Source organism: Nyctereutes procyonoides, unplaced genomic scaffold (assembly GCF_905146905.1).
Source record: "Nyctereutes procyonoides isolate TBG_1078 unplaced genomic scaffold, NYPRO_anot_genome, whole genome shotgun sequence".
Classification (NCBI taxonomy): domain Eukaryota; kingdom Metazoa; phylum Chordata; class Mammalia; order Carnivora; family Canidae; genus Nyctereutes; species Nyctereutes procyonoides.
Window position 1 is genome coordinate 10,103,273 of NW_026575025.1, and position 20,590 is coordinate 10,123,862.

Consider the following 20,590-nt stretch of genomic DNA (forward strand, 5'->3'; position numbering starts at 1 on the left):
CCTGGTTTCATATTGCTTTATGTACACTTGTGTACATCAATGCAGTTCACATAGGTATGTAGTATTACAGCATACAAACTCTCCTTAGGTGCTGGGCATAGGAAGTTTCTCCACTTTCATCATTATGAATAGCTACAGAATCCAGATCAGACTTTTTGTTCCAAGTTCACACAGTCATCACTTGATTGGGATACAAGGGATTCTATGGTCATGTGGCCCAGGACACAACCTTGCAAAAAGCCCAACCCCCGTGACGCAGCTCCAGTGACAAGGGGTTTTTTACCTTCTAAGGCAGGCCTTTCCATCTCTGATAAGCTCTCTTAGGAAATTCTTAGGTTAAGTTGAAATCTCTGACTGACTGATATTCTCTGTATTTATCTTTCCATTTCTAGGTTAAACCTCCTGCTTGTTGTTCCAACTGTGCCTCACTTCGCTTGCATTAGACCCTACACCATTCTGATCCAATTGATCTATGCCTGCGAGTAGTCGGACTGTACACAGAGGGGGATGGACTCTTTCTTTGGTCCAGACCTGATGCTTCTCTTTAAGTAGGTTCCACACCCAGCATGGAGCCCAACAAAGAGCTTGAATTCACTATCCTGAGATCAAGACCTGAGCTGAGATCAAGAGTAGATGCTCAATCAATTGAGCTGCCCATGCATGACCCCCCATGCTACTTTTAACCTGGCCCCAGAATGCATTCCTTGGAAGGGTTAGGAGGGTGGGCTGTGAGCTGTGTCACCTCAGTCCCTCACTGGTGTCCTGGACATACAGGCTTTTGCCTGGCCATGGGCAGTTAGATTTTGGGCCCTTGGTATCAAAGGGAAAAGCTCGGTGGTTACTCCTGTCAAATATCCCCTTTCTGGAGGTGACTCTTCATTTCCTCTAAAATGGTGGCCAAGATCACAGGATGCTAGAGCTGAATCCGGTCACACTGTCTCATTTTACATGTGGGGAAACTAGCCAGAAGGATTTGGTAACTTCCCACAAGCCTGAGATACCTGTCATGTGCTGGGCTGCACCTGGTCAGATAGAGGCAGATATAGGTCCTCAAGGAGCAGGATTCCTGGTTCACAAATGGCTCAGGGTGGCCCTGTTAGCACCAGCCTAATAGGCAGACTGGACAGAGCTCCAGGAGACAATGAGGGCCAGGACTGTGGGTCTCTGGTCCCTGTGGTCTAAACATATGACTTTCTTCAAGGGTAAGCCTCACTCAACACCTCTGGTCAATGTCTTTCCAGCTAATTTTCTCATACTATATGACCACTGCCCAGTGTGCTTTCCACTGATCTGGGCTCCAGGGCATAGAAGAGCAGTTCTGGGCTTCCGCCTCCTGTGCCACTTTCTCAAGACCTCAGAAACCCCTCTCCTGTGCACTCCAGTCCCACCTCTGCTCTAACTGAGCCTTCCTCTCCTGGGATGCTCTTTCTGGACATGAGCATCCAAGTCAGGAGCAGCAGTTGTGTGGTCTACAGAAGCCTGGTGGGGGTGGGGGCCACTAGCTCCCCGCAAGGATACTCTATGCCTTCCTGGCACCAGTTCTTCCCTTGCAATTTTCATGGTGCATCACAGGCCTGAGACTTTCTTTGAGCCCAAATTTCAGGAAAGCACCCTGTGAAGAGGCAGCTATTCCCTAGACCCCCCGAGTATAAAGAAGGGGTCCCTAGTTTAGCTCAAAAGGAAAAATCAGAACATGTTTCACCTGTAAGCTGAGCTAGCATAAGCTAAGCCTCTGGAACCCCAGGCAGCAACAGGGAGCCCAGTCTTGCCCAAGAAAAACCTCTGATTATCCCAGGTCAGGCCATAGCCAATTCTGACCTAGGCCTGAAGCAACACAGGAGTAGTGTACCTAAGGAAAGCAGCAAAGGAGAAGCCTGGGCCTATGCCCCTCATCTCACCTTAAGTACTGCAGAGATCTTCCTTTGGACCTGGGTGTGATTTCTGGAGATAAGTGGGGAGGATGGAGGGGCAGCAGAATCCAATGGGCAAATGTCTGGGATTTCCTGAGTGAGGAGCTGAGCCTCCTGGGTACTCACTGACCTGCTTCTATTGGTCACCCAGCAGATAGGGTGGTTAGAAAGGAGACACTTAGGACAAGAGAACGAAAGTGTAGCCCCAACATGCTGCTGCTCAGAGAACAGGCCTCGGGCCATTGACTGCCCAGTTCAAGATTCAGGGGCTGAATCTTCCTGGTCCTGATTCTGCAGGGGCTTCAACACCAGTCCAGGGATCAAGCAGCTTCCAGCCCCTCGCTCACGGGCATGTTGATATGGGCACTCAGCAGGGGTGCACTCTGGCCTTCACGAAGCACCAGCACCTATAGAGGAAGTGCCTATGGCAGTAGGAGCAGGCCGCTTTTACTCCCTGCTCCCTGTAAACACCAAGCTTGACCTGGTCTGCACTGTTCCCAGTCACAGGCTACCAGGGCTCTGTCAGAGGGGATGGGGAAGTTGTAGACCCCAACCTGACCTGGAAGCCACCTAAGGGCCTTGCCCACCTCACTCTCACTGTCCTCCCCATGTAGTACCAGTGGGCGACCTACCTTGATAATGTCTGAGATGCCCTTGTCACTGAGACTCTCTACAAAGGTCTCCAGGGGGTAGTTGAGTCCTGGCACCAGCAAGGGGACCTAAGTTTAGGGACAAAGAGGTAGGAAATCAGCCTTCGTGCCTGGACAGTGTTTGGCAGATTCCAGAGCACTCTCATGCCTGCTTTAGAGGCTGCAATAAAAAAAAAAAAGAAGAAGAAGAAGAAGAAGCTGCAATCAGTGTACCCTAGTAGGGTGGGCAGGGCTGACAGGCCCATTCACAGAGCATACAGATTCATTGAGGGGAGTAGACATTCTAGGACCCCATATATGTCCAGGATTAAACCCAGAACTCCTGACTCCCAACCAAGTCCCAGGGTCTTTCTCAGTTTCTGGTCTTCCCAACTTAGGATCAAATCTGGACCTGGGGGGAAACAAGTCCTTCACTGTGGAAAATTCTCCTCAGGGCAGAAGGAAGCTCCACTCCCAACACAGGCATGGCTGCGAGGTAGGATGGACTCTGGGATCCCGGCACCAACAGGCTTCTAAGAGGGGCAAGGTGGGAACCAGACTCTTGCTGTTCTCCCAGAACCTTCTGTGTGGCTCCCCGAGACCTCTCTCAGGCTAGGAGAAAAGCAGCTGAGGCAGGTCATGTGCATTCTCCCCAGAGGTCCTTGCCATGTGCCAGCCACCTGCCAGCTCCCTCACCGCTGATCTGTTCTGGCTCTGAACATCACAGAGACCAAACCCTGGCCTGGTCTTTCTCACCCCATGTCTCAGTGAAGTGGGCCCAGTACCTTGAAGAAGGCCCGGGGCAGGGCGTAGAGCACCTCGTTGTACAGGAAGCAGACCAGTAGCCCCAGGATGGGTCGGGCTGTTGAGGTGTTCTGCAGGTGAAGTGTGAGCTTAAAGGTGGGGCCCAGGCCCTGAACCTGTGGAGAAAGTGGGGTGGGTAGAGAAAGCCCTTAGGACCAACAGACATAGCCACTGAGTCCAATGTGTCCTGGCCCTGTCCTCCTGCTCTCTCATCAATGTCCTCACAACACCCTCTTCCAACGGCTCTAATGCAATACCCTGCTCCTCAAAAGGCCCCTTGGGAGCACAGAAAGCTGGCTCCTATTTGTATGGGGATCAGCAAAGGCCCAGAGAGGGGAAGGAGCTAGATGCAGGTCACTCAGCAAGTTGGTCAGAGGCAAAGCTGGCTGGGGATGTAAGCCACAACTCCCACCTATGGCCTCACCACTGTCCCTGCCATTCTTTTCGCAGGCTCTGCCCCCTGTTTACTCTCATCCTATGGTGGTCACAGTGACTTCATTTTCCTCCCTCCTAGCCATACTTAGTCTCCAGCCTCTTCCTGTCTCTTATCTATCCACTTCCTTTAGGGAAAGAGAAATCGGAAACCCAATTGGGTCAGACAGCATACCTCTGGGACCCATTTAGTGCTGGCCAGAGCCCAGATGACCTTGTGGTCACTTGTGTCTGAGGAGCAGGGGCTCCTCCTCTTGCGCAAGTCTCAGGACTTCCCTTCCCTATACCAGGCAGTCCTAACACCTCAGGATGCCTGGAGTTACTGAGTGAATAGCTTTCTTCCTTGTACCATAGCTGTCAGAGTCCCTCCAGTCCTGGGAAGAAGGAGGTGTGCACAGCAAGTGCACAAGAAGAGGCAGCACAACAGAGAGGAGAGCACCTTCTTGAAGGAAGACAGAGACTTGGTCTCTGGGCTTAGGGGAGATGAGAAGTGGGCACAAGGCCTAGTGGACTCAGAATTGGCTCTGGGGCTGAGGGGCTCCTATTCACCCTTGACCTCTGCCCTCTTGGCCTTGAGGTAGCCTGATTGCCCTGCACACCTGGGAGCTTACCACAGCATGCAGCTTGAGGGGCTCACGAGCCGTCACAGACACAGGGTTCAGGCTAGACTCGAGGGCCTGCACATAGGCACGGGCAGCCCGGAGGCGCAACAGGTAGAGGTCAGTCTGGAAAGTCCGGTGCATGGCTGAGGAGAGGGGCACAAAGAGGGCAGGTGCTGGAGGTAAAGGAATGTAGGACGGGGCAGAGGCGGGGGAGAGGGGTGTCCTACATGGGTGGCTTGTCAGACACGCAAGACGAAGGCAAGGTCTGAGAGGGCAGGGGATGTGGGGAAACAGAACACGGAGATGCAGTGGCCCAACCTGCCAGTAACACTGGATTCTGTGGCACACACGCGGCTACCTCCTTCCTGGTCTCCTAACACTGTGCTACCCGCACAGTCCCAGTCTCCTGGTTGGCTCCTTTGATTCTGCCTTAAGGGCCGGTGTTCCCTGGAGTCTTGTCCTCCATCCTCCTCCTTTGGACAGTCTATGTCCTGCCGCAGACTGTGAGCACCCCAGTGAGGAGCAACTTGGAGCTCCTGAGGGTGAGGACTCATCGCTTCCGAGTGTGCCCCCACTCAGGGCCCAGCCCGTGTCCACTCACAACACTGTGCGCTGCATCTCCAGCAGCTTGACACTTGGGCCTGCCTCCCGCTTCTCGTTGCCTTATAGTCACCTCCCCCTGGACGTCCCATCAACACCTCCAGCTCAGCGCTGAGGAAGCCCATCTCACCTCCCTGCCTCCGCCACTGCATCCCCTCCACTTGGTGACCCAGGTTCTGCCCTATTGGCTAATCATCTGCCAAGGTCTGAGGACTGTTCCTCAAAGCCATTGCCAGAGCCTGCGCCACCTTCATTCCTGCTGGGACTCTCTGTTCCAGACTCAGCATACTGGTTTGCGAGCCTGCTCTTGCTCTTTTACTTGTGTGCGGAGGCTTCTGCCACCCAGAAGTTTGATATCTTTATGTTACCCCATCTATTAATCTTTCCTTTTTTGCCCTGGTACTTTTACAACTTATTTTTAACTTACCCAGAATTAATGTTTGTGCTTGGTTTGAAGTAGAGTACTAAGTATTTTTCCAGAAGCGAGTTGTCCTAATTATGCTTTTTTGGACTTTCTCTCCTTTTCCTACTAATCTAAAATGGTATCTTTAACATATACTGACCTTCCACAGAGATGAGGGTCTGTTTTTGGACTTTCTAAATGTGCCTCGATTGGTGTCAGTTCCTGTAGTTGGAGCACAGCTGCCAATTCCTACAGCTGCATAGTTCATTCTCCTGATCGGCTAAGTCACCTTGTTCCTAATCCTCACCCCCACCCACAAATTTTACTTAGATCTACTCTTAGAATCAACTGGTCAAGTCCTCAAAATAAACCCTATTGGGATTTTCCCTGTATTGTTGTCTTCCTAGATTAATTTCAGAAGCTGCTAATTAATCAACAGCTTGGGAAGTCTCATCATTCATCATTCATCATTCAGGTGGTCTTTTACGTCCTGGACAGCAGTTCTGGAACTTTCTTTCTGGAACTTTCTTTCTTAGACTGCTATTTTCTTGTTAGGTTTATTTCTAGGGATTTTGTTGCTATCGTGAAAGGAGATTCTGCATTATATTTTCTGACTGGTTACTCTTGGTATGTATATACCAAGTAATTTATTTTTGTATATTTTATATTTGGTCACCTTACAGAACTTCCGAATTATTTTTCAAATGTTTCAATTGCTTCTGTTGGGATTCTCTAGGCTCTAATAGCTGCTAGCTCTTTTATCCTCTAATTTATCTTTTAAAAGTATAAACAAGGTCACTTTCGAAGACAGAGCTGGTTGAGTTACTATATTTTTAACATCCTTCCCAGCCCCCACTATCTAGAATCAATCAAACATCTGTGTATTCCAGGCCCTTTTGGAACCAGCTCTCACCTACCCTGCCAGCCTCTGCTCTGCCACCCGGCCTTCTTGCACAGCGCCTATGACCACATGGTGGATGTTGCTTGAATCTGGGTAGGGTCCTATGCCTCTACTCACACCTCTGCCTGAATCTCCCTTCCCTACCCCTTTCTGCTGGTGGACTTATAATCATCTCAGGGCGAAGTCCAATGTCACCTCCCTCTGAAGCTTCTCCCAGGCTCCTATGCCACCTTCCTCATTCCTATGAGCCTCACTAGAGACCTCTTTACAGAGACCTCTTCTACACCTGTCAGGCAACATGAAGTTAGCAAGGTAGACTGAGCTCCTCAGGTAAGGCCTAACCTATTTCAAGGCACCTGGCACAAGGCCTGGCATAATCGCAGGTACTGAATGAATGGAAGAATGAGTGAAAAGCAAGAAACACTGAATAGGAAAAAGAAGAATGCTGGTCCAATTCGACTTCTCTTGTGAGAGTTCCAGCATCTAGAAGCAACTGTTCTCTCCTCTGCATTCAAAGAACACCTGCCCTCACCTACAGCATCTTCTACCTTGAGGCAGTGGATCTCCTCGGCAGTCTCTGGACTTCCAGAGGCAGGACACCTGCTTGGCTACCCAGGTCACCCAGTGCTTAGAGCACCCAGGTGGGTTCATCAATGCTCTGAAGCAGGATCACTCAGTTCTTGCTGCTTCGGAGCAACTGAGAAGGAAGAGGAAGGACCTGGTCTGAGTCTCACCGGTGCCAGCCTCCCGCTCTCGCAGTGTCTGGTCCACATAAAGCCGGGTCTTTCGGGGCACGCTCAGTTTCATGGCCTGGGCTGGTGGGGGGCCTGCCTCACCTCTTGCTTCCACAAACACTGCTGTACGCTTCAGGATCTTGATAATCAAGCCACCGCCTAGGAAGTAGACAGACAGAAACAGATCTGTTGTCCTCAGTTCTGCTCAACATTCCTGGTCTTTCCTCCACAAACGTTCTGCTTTAGATAGAGCCATTTCTGTCCATGTCTGTATTCCTGCCAAGATTCTGGATTTCTAGAAGGATTATAGTGTTTTTTTGTTTTTGTGGGTTTTTTTTTTAAGCTTTTATCTTTCTATCCATGAGAGACAAATAGAGAAGGGCAGAGACATAGGCAGAGGGAGAAGCTGGCTCCATGCAGGGAGCCCAATGTGGGACTCGACCCTGGGACTCCAGGATCATGCCCTGAGCCGAAGACAGAGGCTCTACAGCTGAGCCACCCAGGCATCCCTGTTTTGTTTTTTTTTTTTAATTTTATTTATTTACTTATTTGACAGGGAAAGAGAGAGTGCACAAGCAGGAGGAGCAGCAGGCAGAGACAGAGGGAGAAGCAGGGTCCCTGCTGAGCAGGGAGCCTGACGTGGGGCTCGATCCCAGGACTCTGGGATCATGACCTGAGCCAAAGGTAGATACTTAACAGACTGAGCCACCTAGGCATCCCTATAACAATGTCCTACCATTCATTCACTCATTCATTAGCAGTTACTTATTGACTGTGATGTTCCCTGCATTATGGCAGGTACTGAGGAGACTGGGAGAACTGGAGACACTGGCCATATGGCGCTATCAAATTGCTGATGAGCTAGCTCCAGACAGGATGTGTGTCTGTAAGCCTTGCTTTCCAAACCCAGGCCTGCCTGTGCTTCACATCCACTATTCCTTCCCAGGATCTGTGTCACCTTCGCACCTAACTCTAAAACCCTTGCCAGGTCCGAGTCCACTCACCTCGTGTAGTCATGATGAGAGTGTTATCTTCCCGTCCATAGCGGCCAAAGCAAAGGCTGGTTACCACATCCTAGAATGGAAACACTAGAGTTTAAAGAGGAAAATATCTTGGAGAGGAGAGTAAGATGGGTGGAGTGATAAGGTTGTGAGACCCCAGATATAATAATAGAGACATGAGGTAAGACCGGGGCAATGCTGCCTCCAAAATATTCCCCTTATTTCTCATCTCCCTTCTAACGTCACTGCCATGGCCACAGTTCTAGACTAAATGTCCCAGGCTTCTGGGGGCAGTTTTCTAAAAAGCTCCCAGCCTAGTGTTTCTTCCCAGTCCGTCCTTCACACTGATGCCTTTCAAAAATACAAAAATGATCATGTCTATTTTCTGCCAAAAATTTTCCAATAGCTTTCGTCCGTCGTGTTAGAACAATTCAAGGCCTTTCACATCTGACTTCAACCTGCCTTTTCTGTTCTCCTCTACTATCCCCCAATGGTCACCCCACTTGTCTTCCAACAGCCTGTAGGTGTCTGTGTAATATACTCTGAAATTTCTGTTTTCAGAGTTTATTGCTGGTTGCAACCCATTAAATTAATAACTCAAACTTAGTGCTTGAGAAACTCTGGTCCAAACTTATCAAACCACCTGTATTCCTTAATCAAGAATATTTGTGCCTCTCAGCCTTTGCTCATGTGTTTCTGGTCTGGAATGTTCTTCCCCCACACAGCCGCTTGGCAAACTGTTCCAGGGCCCAGCAGAATTCTCATTTGCTTTGAGAAATGACTCGTGAATTCTACCTCCATTTATCCTTCACCACCACCCCCAGTCACCACTCTGTGCTTTGTCAGTATTTTGCTCTGCTTTAGTCTCACTTGTATTTGAATTAGCTATGTCACTGGCTGGCTGTCACCTTACATTATAAATATAAATGACCAAATGTTTAACTGGAAGACAGTATCATCTAGATTTTTAAAAATCCATCTGTGGCATGCCTGGGTGGCTCAGTCAGTTAAGCATCCGCCTTCTCAGGGTCCTGGGATTGAGTCCTGTGTCAGGCTCCCTGCTCAGTGGGGAGTCAGCTTCTCCCTCTCCCTCTGCCTGCTTGCCCACCCTGCCCGTTGTGCGCGTGTTTGCGCATGCTCTCTCAAATAAATAAAATCTTGAAAAAAAAAAAATCAAAAGTCAAGGTCACCAGGAGTGGCATCAGGAGAGGCAGCTAAGAAGCCCCAGAGGGGGCCCCAGAGGGGGCAAAGAGGAGTCAGCAGCTCACCGGGGTGCGGATGACATTGAGCAGGGCCTTGTCATGGTATATGTGGACTTCTCCATTGGCCAGCCCAGCCATGACGGCCTGCAGGCTCCGAGAACGCTGCTCCAGGAGGTTCATGGTCAGGATAGCTGCAGGCATCTGCACTGTCCACAGCTTCTTACCCTGGGAGGGAAGAGCTTCTTACACTGGGAGGGTTCAGGGCACAGCGTGGAAAGACAGGGTAGCTGGAGTTGCAGGGAAAGGGACACCAGAAGGAATAGTTTGCTAAGGGGGACCAGGGAGACATATGTGGAGGGGGTGGGGGATGATGCTTGCCCGGAAGCCACACCTTGTGGGTGAAGCCATGCAGGGTGTCTTGATTGCTGCCCACCACCAGGACCTTGTGTACCCGGACAAGACCCACAGGCTGGGCACTCAGCTCGATGCAGTACTTGGGGCGCTTGGAGTCTCTGTGGAATAAAGACACACTCTCCAAGCCCCAGAGAAACCCTCTTTCCTTCCCTGGCTGACCGTCCTCTTTCTAAGCCCCACAGACTATCCTGGAAGGAAGCTTTGGCCCAAAGGTCGATGACTGTAGTATTATTTCCACATTTACCACTCAGCCCCTATGTGACCTTGGATAACATGAAGTGTGTTTTCTTTCCATCTCCCTGCTGCCTTTACTACAGTGATTTGTGTGATCACCTGGCATTGAACAGTTTACAGTGCATGTACCTTAGGCTAGATAAAGTGCTAGCAGTCTGAGGCAACTCAGGAATTTATCAGAAATGCATGAGAGGTCTGCTCTGTGTAAATGCACTGTTTTCAGTTTCCTGGCTTCTGAATCTTAGTTTCTCTTATCTAGAAAGAAGAGGTAATTCCTGCCTACCAATCACAGGCTATGGCTCCCTTTCTTCATTACCAAGTCTGCTGATTATATCCCATGTGATGACCCATCTGAGAGCCTCCCTCTGGTCTCTGGGCCTCCTTCCAATCTACTCTCCACTTAGCAGAGTAATCTCTTAAAAATATAAATGTTTCATATCATTCTTCTGATTAAAACCCTGTAATAGTTTTCAAATCTAAAATCCTTATCATGTCCTAACAGGTCATGCATTAGCCAGGCCTGGTTCCCACATGCCTCTTTCTGCCCTCCTCCATTCCCATCAAGCTTGAGGGGCACATGTCAGTGGCATTCCCATCTTGAATTTGCTCAAGTTTTCTCTGCCTACAACACTTCTTCCCCACTTTTCAAACAACTAGCTATTTCTTAACCTTCGACATTATCTCTACAGACATGGATTTTCACTGATTACCCTGGACCTATTATTTTTCCCCATTGAGCTTGTATTTTTTTCCTTCAAATCATGCAGGGACTATGTTTATATCATTTATCAACATATCAACATATCCCTGATACCTTATATAATGCTTAATACATAGCACGTATTAAGTGCTCAAAGAGATTTCTTGAATTAGATGAATGTTGTAAGGAATATCAACCTAATGCATAAAGAAGTGTCACATACTTATAAAGCCATACAGCAAATGAGAGGCTATTTTTACTTCTTCCCATCTCTGGCTGCAAAGCTCATGTGTTACAGCCACCCTGCTCAGTCTCGCACTTTGCCAGTCCCCATCACACAGCTTCCAGATGTCCCCCTATGCATGTGAGCTCAGCCTTCTCTATGAAATTCCCACCTCGGGGATCCCTGGGTGGCGCAGCGGTTTGTTGCCTGCCTTTGGCCCAGGGCGCGATCCTGGAGACCCGGGATCGAGTCCCACATCGGGCTCCCGGTGCATGGAGCCTGCTTCTCCCTCTGCCTGTGTCTCTGTCTCTGTCTCTCTCTCTCTCTGTGACTATCATAAATAAATAAATAAAAATAAAAAAAAAAAAGAAATTCCCACCTCTTTCCATTCCCGAATACCAGCCCCAAAACCCCTGTTCCTCCTGGCCCCAGAGACCCTGGATGTGGCATATACCTTCTCAGGATGTAGATGTTTCCATTGCGGCAGGCAGCAGCAAGCCGGAACTCTACATCAAACTGGCCAGAAACCTCCAGGAAGACAGGGACGCTGGGTAGGCTCATCTGCAAAGGAGAGGCTCAAACATCCCAATTTTTCTGGCACCCGCATCCTTCTTACCTTGAAGTAACTCCTCTGAGTTGCTTCCTTGTCCAAATTTCCAATCTCCTCACTCACTCACACCCTGGTCCTAGTTTAAACTTGTAACGTTTTTCTGGAGGGAAACTCAGCAATATGTAGCAAAAGCCTTTATGTCTATCCCCTTTGACTAAACTATGCCACTTCTAGGCATACATCCTTTTTTTTAAAAAAAGATTTTATTTATTTATTTGAGAGAGAAAGAGAGTACAAGTAGGGTGAAGGGGCAGAGGAAGAGGGAGAAGCAGGCTCTCTGATGAGCAGGGAGCCCGATGCAGGGCCTGATTCCCTGGGATCATAACCTGAGCTGAAGGTAGACACTTAACCAAATAAGCCACCCAGGTGGCCCTCTAGGAATGCATCCTAAATAATTATTAAGATGAACACACACAGATGTTTGGGCAAGGAAGTTTGCTGTAGCAATGCTGATAATAATGAAAACTGAAAACAACTTAACTATACACTAGGTGACAAGATAAATAAATCATGGTATATTTATATAATGAATATTGTGTAGCCTTTAAAAAGGCTTATTTGGGGGAGCTAGGTTGGCTCAGTCGGTGAAGCTTGTGACTCCTGATCTCGGAGGCATAAGTTTGAGCCTCACATTGGGTGTAGAGATTGCTTAAAAAAATGAACTTAGGGATCCCTGGGTGGCGCAGTGGTTTGGCGCCTGCCTTTGGCCCAGGGCGCGATCCTGGAGACCCGGGATCAAATCCCACGTCGGGCTCCCAGTGCATGGAGCCTGCTTCTCCTTCTGCCTGTGTCTCTGCCTCTCTCTCTGTGTGTGACTATCATAAATAAATAAAAATTAAAAAAAAAAAAAAGAACTTAAATAAAGTTAAAAAAAAAAAAAGGCTGGGGGCACTTCGGTGGCTCAACTGGTTAAGCATCTGACTCCTGGTTTTGGCTTAGGTCAGGATCTCAAGATTGTGAGACTGAGACCCACGTCGGGCTCCATGCTGAGCGTGGAGTCTGCTTAAGATTGTCTCTTTCCCTCTGTCCCTTCCCTGATCGTGCTCTCTTAAGAAAAAAAAAAAAAGGGCTGAATAGTTTTATGCAGATATGGACAGACATCAATGAGCTACTACTATGTAAAAAGAGCAGGCTACATGATCCTATATCACTAAGCCATTTTTGTGAAAAATTTATTTATAAGTTATATATCTGTGTCTCAGTATGAAAATTCTGGAAAGACATGCCAAACTTTAATAGTAGACGACAGTGTGGGTGGTGGTATTTTTTGGACATATATTTTTTTCTTTATGCTTATCTACATTTTGTAAGTTTTTTTCTACAATGTGTATTACCAGGAACTAGGGGCAGGAGGTGCGGGGGAACAGAGGGAGGGAATGTAGCCTGGGCCTTAGCTGTGTCCAGGCCCCACACTGACCTTGGCCAAAATGGTGAAGGCCTCTGGGTCCAGCACCAGGAGCTCCTTGTTCTCAGTGCCCAGCACCAGGCAGGACACAGCATCCTCGTCAGCCAGATTCTTTTTTAAGGTGGTCATGGTGGTGATGACTGTCTGCAGGAGGACTTCAGGAGTCACCCAGGGGGATCCCCAACACCATCCCCACAGACAGCCCAAGGATACCAAAGGAGGGAAGAAAGAGGGTGAAGGAGGACGAAGAATATCAGAGATGTGACAAAAGTGTTCACTGCAACAAACCTAACTTTCTAAAAAAGAGGCTTGTTTAAGACAATAAAATCTCCATTTGATCAAAAACCATGTAGTCATTTTAAAAATCACACTTTAATATCTTTTTTTAAAAGATTTTATTTATTCATGAGAGACACAGAGAGAGAGGCGGAGACAAAAATCACATTTTAAAAGATTCAATGACAAGGAGAATACCTCTAATGTATTAAAAGAAAAAAATTTAAAAATTTTTTTAAAAAGAGAAAAAATAGGTAAAATGTTACATTAGAACAATCCTGGTTTAAAAAATATCTGGATAAAAAAACATGCTGGAAAGGCTAAACTCATAAATACAAAAACTGGTTATCTCTGGACAATGAAATCACAGGTGATGTTAATATATCGTCATTGTGCACTTCTAGAATTTCTACAGTGGGCACACGTTCCTTTTGTGATTGTGATTGGAGAGAATACAAAAGAGGACGATCCCCTTTTTAGAAATTTCTCCTATAAAAGTAATGTAGCAGGACGAAAATGTTTCTTTGGATAAAATTGCTCATTGTGTGATAATCTTTACGACTAAAAAAGAGGAATCACTCTTCAATGCCTAGTGGAAAGAGAAAGGTTACAGAAACGTGGATAGTAATGGCTCCTAATTATATAACCATGACATATATATCTTGGAAAGATTTCCTCCCTCCTGTAAACTGCATCTTTTAAGCAATAATTAATTCACTTGATGATTTTGTAAGTACTTAAAGATATTGATAACTGTGGATTTGAGTTGCTGATCATCAGGAAAGAATAGCATTGGTCTCCGGTTAGCCAAAAGCCAAGGCAGCTCGGGTCCAGGAATTTGGCATAACTGGCTTCACCAGGAAGTAGAGGGTTCCCATGAAGCTTGCTAAAACACAGACAGAGGCTCTGGGACTGGACTGAGGGTCAGCCTCCAGCCACCTTCGGCCCAGGGCCTGATCCTGGAGACTGGGGATTGAGTCCCACGTCGGGCTCCCTGCATGGAGCCTGCTTCTCCCTCTGCCTGTGTCTCTGCCTCTCTTTCTCTCTGTGTCTCTCATGAATAAATGAATAAAATCTTTAAAAAATTTTTTCCATATTTTTTACAGGGAAATAAAGAGAGAAGGGGCATTACCTGCCGCTTGATGGACTTGGACTTGTGTTGGCTCACAAATGACTCCATTTCACTCAGCTCCAGCTGTAAAAACCTGCACACACAGAGAACTGGCATCTGCATGCCCTGGGTCTACTTCCCTCCACGTGCCACTCCTGAGCTACTGCCTTCCCCCTGGAGCTTCCAGAACCCTGGACTGCCACATGGCCCTTACCTGAGTGACTGTACAGATAAAGGCACCTCTGCCTTCTCCCTGAAAGGAGAGGGGTACCATGGTAGATTTAGTGGAGGAATAGGGTGCTGGGGGTCAAATGGAGAAAGAACACTGGGATGAAGGGGAGTTAAGCAAGGGATGAAGGGCATATGGGGGAAGTGGGCTCTCACCGGATGCCTTCCAGCATCTCCTTCAGTGTCAAGGGGTCAATCCGGTCCTAGGACAGCAAGGAAAAAAGCTAAGCCTGTGAGCTCCCGAGTCAGGCAGGGAATGAGGATGGATCAGGTGGCCGCCATTTTTGTCTTCTGATTCCCATCCCCAACATCACTCACCTCCTTGACCTGGTTCCAAAGATCTTGTTCCAGGGGGTTTGGAGGCAACTGGGGCAGGGTGAACTTGAAGTAGGGCTTAAGATTCTTATATACATACACACAAGGGCCTGAGGCGAGCGCTAGAGCTGGCGTCCGGGGCTCGTGCTGCTCCATGAGGAAGGTGGCTGCAGCAGCTGGCAGTGCAGGTAACGGACTTTCAGTTAGAACCGTGGGTCCTTTGAGCACCTTCAGGCGGGGATGCTGCCCACTGGGGCCAAGGTCCCCCACCACCAGCTGTAGAAAGAGGCTGGCTTATTCCAAGCTCAAGGTCCAAAGACCCCTCCACTGACTCTCTTCTTGGGCTTAGCATTTTTGCCAGTGCACATTTATCTACTCCCACACCAGTGCATTAAGTAGAGGGCGAGAAGACTTTGCAAATAAGGCTTGCAAGCTGTGTGACCTTGGGAAGGCTGATTAAACTTCCTGAGCTCAGTTTTCCCACCTGCAAAATGGGAATATCCACCTCATGATACTTGTGAAAATCAAATGAGGTGAGGAATTATGGAGCCTGGCGAGTGCTAGTGAGGAGTAGGTGGCAGATGATGTTTTCACTATTCATTCAGTAAACACTTCTTCAGAGTCTGCTCAATGCCAGGCACTATTCTAGATAGTGGACAGTGGGTGAAGTCTGGGGGTGCTAGAAACTCCTATCTGGGCCTGAGGCCTGGCTTCCAAATGGGAACAAAGCTAAGGAAGCACAAGCATGTCTGGAGAGCAGGATGTGCTCTGCAGACAGGAAAACCAAGCTTTCAGTCTCTCTTCCACTCTCTAATCCCTCCTCCAAGTCACTGTGGCCACCATGCAAGCTCATTTTCCATGTGAGGTTTTTTTTTTTTTTTTTTAAGATTTTATTTATTCATGAGAGACACAGGCTGAGGGAGAAGCAGGCTCCATGCAGGGAGCCCAATGTGGGACTATATCCCAGATCCTGGGATCATACCCTGGGCCAAAGGCAGACACTCAACCGCGGAGTCCCCCAGGCATCCCTCCCATGTGAGGTTTTCAAGGCCTCTCTGATCTGATTTCCAGCTTGTTTTCCATCACCTCCCACCCATGCTATGCTCCAGCCAGAGTGGGGGCTGCCATAGAACATCTGGATTCTGAGAATGTACAGTGTGCCCAGAGCTACACCAGGAACTACATTCATCCTTTCATTAAATCCTTTCAACAGTTTATGAGGTAAGTACTAGTATTAGCCCCATTTCACAGATGGGGAAGCTGTGGCTCAGAAATGTTAGGTAAAAGTCACTCAAGGAAGTGGTAGAGCTGGGACTGGAATCTAGGTTTGTCTGAACCCAAGCCAGTGTCTTAACTACTATCATATATATATGACATATTATGTATGATATATATATCTTAAGATTTTATTTATTTATTTATTTATTCACAAGAGACAGAGACATAGGCACAGAGAGAAGCAGGCTCCATGTGGAGAACCCAATGTGGGACTGGATCCCCAGGCCCAGGATCACGCCCTGAGCCAAAGGCAGATGCTCAACCACTGAGCCACCCAGGCATCCCACTACTATTTTATATTGACTTTCACTTTCTAACTCCAAATTTACTCTTTCCAAATATGCTATATACTTCCAAGCCTCTGTGCCTCCACTTGTGCTGTTCCCTGTGCCTGGAATGTCCTCCCCCTTCTGTCTTCCATTCCTTCTTGATACATTTCACTCATCCTTCAATACCCAGTTTGCACGTTACTGCCTCCTGGTAACTCCAGGTAGATTTCACTATTCTCTCCCTGCTGCTCCCAAAATACTTTCCATATATTCAATTTTAGCATCCACTCATTAGCTCCACAACTATTTACTGAGTACCTAATTTGTGCCAGGCACTGGGCAGATGCTGGGAATCAACAAAGCTAGGCATTAAAAAAGTTATTACACAAAAGCATCTCACATTTCACGTGTTATTGAGGCTGTGATTTCTTTATCTTTCACTGCTATAAACCCAGCGCCAAGCACACAGTATTCTGTTAATATCACAGGCAAATTAAAGCCAGTGTCTGTATCTCCTCCTGACTATGTACTGATTCATTTCTTAGTGTCTGCACAATGCCTGACACACAGTAGGGGTTCACTATACACTTGTCAAATTGCAGAATGCTTTATGGACAGGAATTTGGAGGCAAAAAGTCTCCCAAATTCTGCTGAACTCTCCATAGAGAGTATGATTCCTGGGGCACCCAGGTGCCCCAGTGGTTGGGCGTCTGCCTTTGGCTCAGGTCGTGATCCTAGGATCATGGGATGGAGTTCCGCATCAGGCTCCCAACAGGGAGCCACTTTTCCCTCTGCCCATGTCTATACCTCTCTCTGTGTGCCTCTCATGAATAAATGAATAAAATCTTAAAGTGATACCATTCCAGAGCTATCTTCTTTTTTTTTTTAAGGTTTTATTTATTTATTCATGAGAGACACACACAGAGAGAGAGGCAGAGACATAGGCAGAGAGCCCATGCAGGGAGCCCGACGTGGGACTTGATCCTGGGTCTCCAGGATCACGCCCCGGGCTGAAGGCGGCGCTAAACCTCTGAGCCACCTGGGCTGTCCCAGAGCTATCCTCTAATGGACCAAATAGCATGCCCACTGTGGGTTCATTGCCCATGGCTGAGCAACAGTGGAACACATAACTGGGAATGCGACAGACCCAGGTATGCCACTTTTTACAAATTTACTAAGCTTCCTCATTGTCTCTGAATCTATTTTCCCATTAATAAATTGGAAATAAATAATATCTATGTATATGAAAATGCTCAAAGAGGGTCTAGCCCAGAAATGGATACTCAAAAAAAAAAAAAAAAAAAAGAAATGGATACTCAATATAAGTTAACCTTCTTTAAGCCCAAAATATTTCTCAATCTTTTAAAAACCTGTACCTTTAATTTTTAAATTAATCCACTTATATTTTATTTCTCTTTGTTTTATTTACTTATTTTTAGAGATTTTATTTATTTATTCATGAGAGAGAGGCAGACATAGGCAGAGGGAGAAGCAGGCTCCATGCAGGTAGCCCGATGTGGGACTCGATCCCAGGACTCCAGGATCACACTTTGAGCCGAAGGTAGACGCGCAGCCACTGAGCCACCCAGGCGTCCCATCTCTTTATGTTTTATTTATTTATTTTTCTTTATGTTTTAAATTAAACTTAAAATTCAACATTTTTATTATGGAAAGTTCTAGTCATATACAAAAGCAGAGAGACTCACATAATGAACCCCCAAATATCTGCCATCCAACTTCAACAATTATTGCTTCATGGCCAATATTAAAATCTGTGCCCTTTTGGCTAGTTTCCAAAATCTATAAAGAACTTCTTAAACTCAACACCAAAGAAACAAACAATCCAATCATGAAATGGGCAAAAGACATGAAGAGAAATCTCACAGAGGAAGACATAGACATGGCCAACATGCACATGAGAAAATGCTCTGCATCACTTGCCATCAGGGAAATACAAATCAAAACCACAATGAGATATACCTCACACCAGTGAGAATGGGGAAAATTAACAAGGCAGGAAACAACAAATGTTGGAGAGGATGCGGAGAAAAGGGAACCCTCTTACACTGTTGGTGGGAATGTGAACTGGTGCAGCCACTCTGGAAAACTGTGTGGAGGTTCCTCAAAGAATTAATAATAGACCTGCCCTACGACCCAGCAATTGCACTGTTAGGGATTTACCCCAAAGATTCAGATGCAATGAAACGCCGGGGCACCTGCACCCCGATGTTTCTAGCAGCCATGTCCACAATAGCCAAACTGTGGAAGGAGCCTCGGTGCCCATCGAAAGATGAATGGATAAAGAAGATGTGGTTTATGTATACAATGGAATATTCCTCAGCCATTAGAAACGACAAATACCCACCATTTGCTTCAACGTGGATGGAACTGGAGGGTATTATGCTGAGTGAAGTAAGTCAATCGGAGAAGGACAAACAGTGTATGTTCTCATTCATTTGGGGAATATGAATAATAGTGAAGGGGAATATAAGGGAAGGGAGAAGAAATGTGTGGGAGATATCAGAAAGGGACACAGAACATAAAGACTTCTAACTCTGGGAAATGAACTAGGGGTGGTGGAAGGGGAGGAGGGCGGGGGGTGGGGGTGAATGGGTGACGGGCACGGAGGGGGACACTTGACGGGATGAGCACTGGGTGTTATTCTGTATGTTGGTAAATTGAACACCAATAAAAATTAATTTATAAAAAAAAAAATCTGTGCCCTTTTAAAAAACCTAAAACTTCCACTTCCCTCCCTTTTACTTTCTCTCCAGGTTTCAATGCCCTACCCCCAACTAAGAGATGTACCCTTCCAGCAAGAAATTACAAATTAACAAAATTAAGAAGCTTTGTCTTAGTAGAACCCCCAGCAGCATTTCATTCTGCTTTACTTCTGCAGTCTGTATTATGAAATCAACAGGTTCTCTTCACCATCCACGTAAAAATAAAATTTGACACTAAATGTACTTTTTCAGGGTACACATGAGTTCTAGATTATGCTGAGCTCCTTTGAAGCCATCAGGAAATCTCACTTCTGATACTACCTGGCATCTTGGTTCTTTCTGCGGGGGTGATAGGCTTACCTTGTACTCCCCATCCCCGTGCAAATCTGCCAGCGCTGGAAAACACAAAAAGGCCATGAGCCAGGGATTCACAATCCTTGAGACTTCGCTACAGAACCATTATTAGACTCCATCTCCCCAGCAGGGGTTCCCGGTCCCAGAGACTCACCTAGGCAAGAGGAAAAGGTGTGGATGTTGGCCATGGGGTCGTAGTGTGCGTCCAGCCATTTCGAACTGGCCTCACTGCTGGAGAGAGAAGGGGAAAAGATGGGAGCTGAGTCTCAAGGGAGGGGAAGAGCGCTCTGCAGGAGCTAGTCTCTGGGAGGGAGGTGTGTAGGGACCTCTGAAATGGGGGTACAGACGTCTGGGGCCAAGTCCAGGCTCCATCACAGGCTCACCGAGGGACCTAGAATCATTCACATGCGCACGTCCATTCACTCTGCGTTTCAGTTTCCCTATTTGATTTGCGCCTCAGTTTCCCTAAGATTCCTTCAAGGACGCCAGCGCTTTCTGAGAACCTAGGAGCCCAGATCCCGGGGCCCAAGACCCCTTCTCTACATTTGTAAGAAAGGTCTCGAAAATCCCCGGGCTTCACCTGTCAGCTCTGCCGCTGTCGGAATCCGACGAAGACGCAGCAGCCATCTTCTCAGGCGTCACCTTGGCAACCGGCTGCGGCCAGCCGCCGCGCAACGTTGAAAAGTGCTCGGGCTCTGGAAGGGCGCGTACAAAGGTTCCGGGCGCTCAGCTTTCCGGCCCCCGGGTTACCCAGCAGGATATGCTGGCCTGTTAGTTGGGTTCCTGCCTGCTGAGGCGCAGTTCCTCATCCCAACTTGTATGATTTATTTTTTGCTCCTTCCCAGCCGGAACTTCCTGGCTTTGCAATTTCTGGATTATTGGCAGAACCCTCTGGCCTGGAGAGCAGCCTTTCAGTGTTTCTGAGCAGTGAAACTGACTCCACTACACCCTCCTCCTCCTCATGGTTAATCCGGTTGAAAAGGGGCTATGTCCTTCTAGAGGGCTGCGCTCAGAGAAACAAAACACAGTGTTAAGAGATTAAATCCTAGGATTGACTGAAATTGAGTTTCCAGTTTTCAGGTTCCTGGAATATTTTTAAATACAGGATAATGCCACAAAGGAGGACTGCAGAAAGTGTGTTACGCTCCTCCTCATGGCTGTGTATCATTTAGAAGTGTTATCAAAACCCTGTTGTGGAGGGGAACCTAAACTGACATTCTTCCCTTCCCCAG

At 47.5% G+C, this 20,590-nt stretch overlaps 1 protein-coding gene across 2 annotated transcripts; it reads right to left on the reverse strand.

The window, feature by feature from the left end:
- On the reverse strand, positions 1-20,008 carry BBS1 (Bardet-Biedl syndrome 1). 2 transcript variants are annotated; one of them, XM_055314772.1, is made up of 17 exons: positions 19,939-20,008; positions 19,513-19,586; positions 19,365-19,399; positions 14,738-15,010; positions 14,576-14,622; positions 14,406-14,444; positions 14,213-14,285; positions 12,817-12,948; positions 11,244-11,350; positions 9,610-9,730; positions 9,285-9,443; positions 8,020-8,089; positions 7,016-7,174; positions 4,387-4,520; positions 3,325-3,459; positions 2,543-2,629; positions 1-2,317 (listed from the first exon to the last, which is right to left on the reverse strand). In XM_055314772.1, exons 1-17 carry the CDS (start codon positions 19,983-19,985, stop codon positions 2,231-2,233), a joined length of 1,779 nt encoding a protein of 592 aa, XP_055170747.1. In that variant the 5' UTR covers positions 19,986-20,008; the 3' UTR covers positions 1-2,230. The 2 variants fall into 2 exon arrangements, with proteins under 2 accessions (XP_055170747.1, XP_055170740.1); XM_055314765.1 differs by having other exon boundaries at positions 19,513-19,589; positions 19,939-19,999.
- Between the last annotated feature and the right edge of the window lie 582 nt (positions 20,009-20,590).